Source organism: Pteropus alecto, unplaced genomic scaffold (genome assembly GCF_000325575.1).
Source record: "Pteropus alecto unplaced genomic scaffold, ASM32557v1 scaffold101, whole genome shotgun sequence".
Taxonomy (NCBI): Eukaryota; Metazoa; Chordata; class Mammalia; order Chiroptera; family Pteropodidae; genus Pteropus; species Pteropus alecto.
The window spans coordinates 16,529,114-16,535,113 of NW_006432945.1; the positions used below are offsets into that span (position 1 = coordinate 16,529,114).

At 40.7% G+C, this 6,000-nt stretch overlaps 1 protein-coding gene across 1 annotated transcript in view; it reads left to right on the top strand.

Annotated features, from left to right (window-relative positions):
• The window catches only part of F5 (coagulation factor V), a 56,512-nt gene that overhangs the window by 36,714 nt on the left and 13,798 nt on the right, over nucleotides 1-6,000 (top strand). Inside the window, exons 15-18 of the mRNA XM_015586145.1 lie at nucleotides 2,506-2,677; nucleotides 3,437-3,673; nucleotides 4,515-4,725; nucleotides 5,952-5,997. Of these exons, the coding sequence (XP_015441631.1) occupies nucleotides 2,506-2,677; nucleotides 3,437-3,673; nucleotides 4,515-4,725; nucleotides 5,952-5,997 (666 nt within the window). The remainder of the gene's footprint in view (nucleotides 1-2,505; nucleotides 2,678-3,436; nucleotides 3,674-4,514; nucleotides 4,726-5,951; nucleotides 5,998-6,000) is intronic.

The window sequence follows — 6,000 nt, forward strand, 5'->3', positions numbered from 1 at the left end:
CTTGAGATTCAAGTCTGTGATGTAGAAATCTCCTTTTGCATTTACTTGTTTACCAAATACATTTTTAAATTGTTTGCTGATCATTATAAAGCACACAGCATCCTTGGGAAGTTTAACTTAAATTCCATGAGATTCCAGTAGCAGAGGCAAAAGGATGTAAATTAGCTTAGAAACAAAAAGCAAGTTTATACCCTGAACCAAGGTAGTCATCAGATAATGATTTGCCTTGATTGATTCTTGATTTTTAACTTGGTTTATAGTCACTCATTTAATAACTCTTTGATGAGTACTTATTCTCTCCTGGACACTGTGCTAAGTGCTGGGACTATAAGAGAATATAAACGCACATGACTCCTGCCCTCATGTCTAGTTGGGAGGGTAGATATGAATAAATCATCACATAAAAGTGTAAAATGTACCCATGATAAAGACCAAGAAGGAAAGGTAGATACATGATGATATGAGGATCAGGGAATCTGACACTTGAGTTGAGATCTGAAGACGAGTAGGACCGACCTGGTCAGGAGTGGATTTTAGACAGAGAACAGCGTGATAAAGTCCCCGGGGAAGGAGGAAGCTCTTCAGCGGAGGGTGGGGCAGCTGGAGCTCAGGAAGAGGGCGGGTGGTGAGAAAGTAGTTGGCTAGCTTGGAAGAGACCAGATCACACCAGGCTTCATAGGCCATGGGAAGGATTTTGGTGTTTCTTCAAATGGCGATGACAAACCCTTCAAAAGCTTTAAGCCTTTCCTAGCTCATGGGAATACACTGGCTCCCTTCCTGGATCTTATTACCTTCACCTTGTAAATGAATGAGTTACACCCTCGAGATCCTCTTCAGCTCTAACGTTTTAGAGTTCCAGCCACTCTTCACCATAGAGTTGAAAGATTTGATACAATTTTGTAAGTGGCCTGACTCATAACAGAGAATCTCTGAGGGACTCATCTGCATTTTTAAAAGATAATGTTCAATTCATTTTGCTTAAGGGTGGAAAGCCATATTGGGCTGGGCTCTGTATTCTGGGATGACAATATTGAGAAAGAAGGGGGATATGGAACAAGGCTTAGTCAACTATAGATTCTCAGGGACATAATGTGACGACCATGCTTAAACTGTCGAAATACAGTCGACAGCTTTTATGAAAGCTAACTGTTACACTAATAAATTAAAAACCAAAGTGTAATTAGTGTAAGCAAACACGCTGCATGGTATGACTCACAGAAATTATTTTATTAATCTAATGCCTGACATTTCCACATTAGAACTCTATTTAAAACACTTTCTCCCATGACTTCCTATTTAAATGCGGCACCCACTGCAACATAAAAATAATTAGTTCATCTGAGGATTTCTGAGCAAAGCCCTAAGGGAGTTAAGACTTAGGGCCCTTCCAGAGTGGAAAGGGATGGGACTAGCTCCTTCAAGTCTGTGTCCTGTTCCAGATATGCTACCTACTTTTATGACAGTCAAGTGGCATTTATTCTCGTGTTCTGTGAGACAGTATGTTATGCTTCGAGTTTGGAAGGATGAGGATAGTACGGTAGAAAGGTTGGAAAGCAGGCAGAATGGGATTCTCTGTTGCTGGCTTGTGGCGTATAGCAAATGCTAAGAGATTGATGGATGAGCTTTTGGCCTGTTTCCATAGGCTTGGGAAATTTAAGAGTCAGTGGGAAACTCTGACACACTCTGGCCCCAGACTGAGCAGCTGGTGAACTACATGAGGAATAATGTGATTCAGCAAAAGGAAATGTGAGAAGGGTGGCTATTTTCAGAGTAGAAAATACCCATCCATCCGGTGGCCTTCACAGAGATGGTTTAAGTCAGCTGTCCATTGTCGCCTAGCAGCCCCAAGCTCTGCCACTGTCCCACTGCATGGCTCTGTCTGCTTTGATATTAAAATCTGCTATGTTAATGTATGATTATATTTGCTTACTCATTAATGCATTAAACAAAAATTTATTAAGTGCCTGCTATGTACCAGATAACCTGGTAGGCCCTGAGAATACAATTACGAGCAAATTTTACACAATCCCCCATTTTACAGGGCTTTCACTCTAGTGGCAGAGTCAGTTATTAATAAATAATCTACACATAATTTCCTACATTTACTCTAGAAATACTATAAGACTACTATGGGAATTTACTATACATATATGTTTACATATATACATATATACATTTATATGTGTATGTATATATATAAATGTGCATATATACATACATATACGGTAATACTGTAGAAAAGCAGGAAAGCTATAGAGAGATCTAACCTAGTCTAAGGGATCAGAGGAGGTACTTAAGAAATGATAATGTGAGCTGGGAGTTGGAAGATATTTACTGGCTTGTATTTTTAGTCATTTATATTTTCATTCATTTTTTTCATCAAATATTTATTAAAGATCTTCTCTATGCTATATGCTATATTCAGGAAACACTGTTCAGATAATTTCCTAAATTGAATAGTCTTTAACTTGTTCTTTTGAACAGATACTATTATTATCGTTTCAGTGAACTGGACGATGAAGACAGCACTGTTCCAAAGGACACCGTGTACAAGAAAGTGGTGTTTCGACAGTACCTTGATAGCACTTTTACCAGACGTGACCCCCGGGGGGAGTATGAAGAGCATCTTGGCATTCTTGGTCCTGTTATTAGAGCTGAAGTGGACGATGTTATCCAAGTAAGCATCCCCTCGGCACTGGTGAGATCGGCAGAGGAATTCCCACAAGCACCATGGGGTGGTAAAGGTCAAGGTGGCAAGAGAGAGCTATAGGTGATTTATTTATTTTCCAAACTTAAAAATAATTTTAAAAAATTCTTCTCAAAGATTGCTTGCCAAGTAATTTGGCAATCTTCAAGAAAAATAAATGATCTCGTAGTTTTATTTCTCCCTCTGCTAAGCTCTCGCTCATTCTATAAGGGCCAATTCCATTTCCCCTAAGAAACTTTCTTTGACATCCCAAGTGTCTCCTAAACATTCAGCCAATTGCCCCGCCACCCCAGGCTCGCCCATCTAACCCTGCTCACGCTCGGTTTACAGCACCTTTTGTCTCCAGATTTTCACCCTGAGTTCACGTGTACATGTCCCTTGTCAGCAGCAGATTGAAAGCTTGTCGTGAACAAGACCCAAGCCCGATGCACCTTCAGAACTGCAGCACTTACCATTGTCAATTGATTTGTAGATCATGTCAGTACTTTTGCTTTGGGGCTAAGAACAAACATGTTTTGGTGTTTCTGGGGAAAGTTATTTGGGTCCTATCTTACAGGACGGTGGTAAAAATGGGATGGAATAACATACATAAGTAACTATGCAATTGTAGGCATTCGCTCTATCTCGGGTCTCATTTAACAGCCCTTCACTCTGGACTTTAATGCTGACATTTTTTAGTTTGGATTTTTGTTAAGCTTAAGGACATTTGTAGATTATTGATTTTTCTAGGTTCGGTTTAAAAATTTGGCATCCAGACCATATTCTCTTCATGCCCATGGGCTTTCCTATGAAAAATCATCAGAGGGAAAGACTTATGAAGATGACTCTCCCGAATGGTTTAAAGAAGACAACGCCATTCAGCCAAACGGCAGTTACACATACGTGTGGCACGCCACTGGCCGGTCAGGGCCAGAAAACCCTGGCTCCGCCTGTCGGGCCTGGGCCTACTACTCAGCAGTGAACCCGGTAGGTACAGCCATCCCAAGTTTCCACCAAGTGGAAGGGTCAAGATTGTTTCTTGTTAAATGTCTGTCTTGTCATCCATGAGAATGTGTAAGGACGGTGGTCAACCGTCTGCAGCGACCACAGCCAGGGACTCTCGCTGCAGGTCTACAAATGACAGTGAGAGAGAAACGTTTGTTCAGTGACATGAGTAAAGATTACTGAAACAGCTGGCTCGAGTTACAGTGACCACCTTTACAGAGAAAGACATTTATCTGTACTTTCTTTATTCAAGTATTAGCTTTCTTCTGCTCTTTCTCTGTGAAAGAACTGCAAAATCAAGACTCCTTCATTTCGAGCGTAGTAGGGAGAGCACGAACATCGATTTTAATTCCTATCCTGTCACTTACCATGTGGCCCTAGGAAAGTTATTGGACCACTCTTGGCCTCAGTTTCTAAAGTTAAAAATGAAATAACAACAGTATATAGCACATAGTAGGCACTTGGTAATATTTGTTTACTAAATGAATTCTTTTTTACCATGTGGGATTGTTGGTATTAAATAAGAAGCTATAGGCAAAATATTTAATATAGTAGTAGCTGCTCAATAGTATTTGTTATACTATCAATATTATTTTCATCATTATCAGTACTACCATGTTGAGATAAACGATTAATCAGAGAAAGGAAATATGAATGCCATAAAATGAGATGACAAATGTCTAGCCTTCTTAAGCTACTCATTTATAATTTTCACATTGAGAGCTTCTAAGAAGGGTTCCTTTTCTATGTGATCAGAGATTGTCAGAAAGGCAAAGAAAATTCTAAGAATGAACATGTGCACTTGGCCCCTCCTTTCTCCCAGGTCAAGGACATCCATTCGGGCTTGATAGGCCCCCTTCTGATCTGCCGGAGAGGTACACTGCATAAGGAGAGCAACATGCCTGTGGACATGCGAGAATTTGTCCTGCTCTTCATGGTCTTTGATGAAAAGAAGAGCTGGTACTATGAAAAGAAGCCCCAGAGGTCTTGGAGACGTGTGTCCTTGGAAGTAAAACAGTCTCATGAGTTTCATGGTATATTCCTCTGACTTTAATATAATCTCTGAACTAAACCACACCGGGTTACGGAGGTGTCTGCCCTTAGGTCTCCACAAGATTAGACATGAGATGCTTCTGAGGAAATAGGAACTATAACTCAAACTAGGTCCTTAAATATCTCAGAGGGCTGATGGAACCCAGCGGGTGACACTGCAGGTGAAGGAGAGAAGAGAAAGTCTGAAAGACACAGAGGCTGCTGCAAAACGAACCCAAACAAACCAACAACTACAAAAAGCCAGCGTGCTGTAGTTACACATAAATTGAAAAGGAATTAGCATTATTCTGCAATTCAAGTAGTTAATAAACCTGTTTCTTGACCTCTAAAGGAAAATTATTTCTATCAAAGTGATTATCCATTATTGATTATTCTAAAAGAGGAATGACTTTTTTAACAGTTTTAGCTTTCAGCAATTCCAAGGTGGAACCAAAAGCATATGAGAATAAAATGGGTAGCCAGAATGATCTCAACTCCTCTCCTCCCAAAAATTCACTTGCTTGGTTCCTGATATTCCACAGCAGATCCTTTAATTTGAGAATAATAAACAATAAAACTTCCCTCACTTCAGTCTCCCAGTTAAATGCATGGTAGCACTAAGCTTTATCATTAAAATTTGTATTTTTCAAGGTGATCAAATTTACCAGGCACTTTAAACACACATACACACAGTTCTGAAGGGAGAGTGGATAAGGTCAAAGAACCCTTGACATCCAAGCTGGTAAGGGGCAGAGCAGCTATCCCATGAATGACAGAACAAACACGAATCAAGATGGCTGTAGGCACAACAAAGATGAAGTCCAACCTCCTAATTTTGCCTGGAACTACCTCTGAATTTAGGAGGCCTTTAGGGTGACATGCTGCATATCCCCTTACTTGCTCTCTTTTCCCTTATCTGGCTCATATTAGTCTTTATCTTTTTGTAGCAAAGGGAAATTTGTACTATAAATGGAAAGGATAATAGGTAAAGCACAGAGCAGGAGCAGTGGAAACCCTGGGGAAAAGAGTGGTAAACTGCCAGGAAAAGGAGCTTTCTGCCGCAGGCTGGTGTGAGGAGGAGCTGGTGGTTCTCACTGATGTTATGACACATGGGGGCCCTGGGTGGGCCTGGCATGTGGCATCATAAGGAAGCTGCGTGGTGAGTGGGACCCTCCTATGTCCTTACCAGCCTCTCTGTTTAATTGATTGTAATTCTCTGTCCTTTCAGCCATTAACGGGATGATCTACAACTTGCCTGGCCTGAGAATGTACGAGCA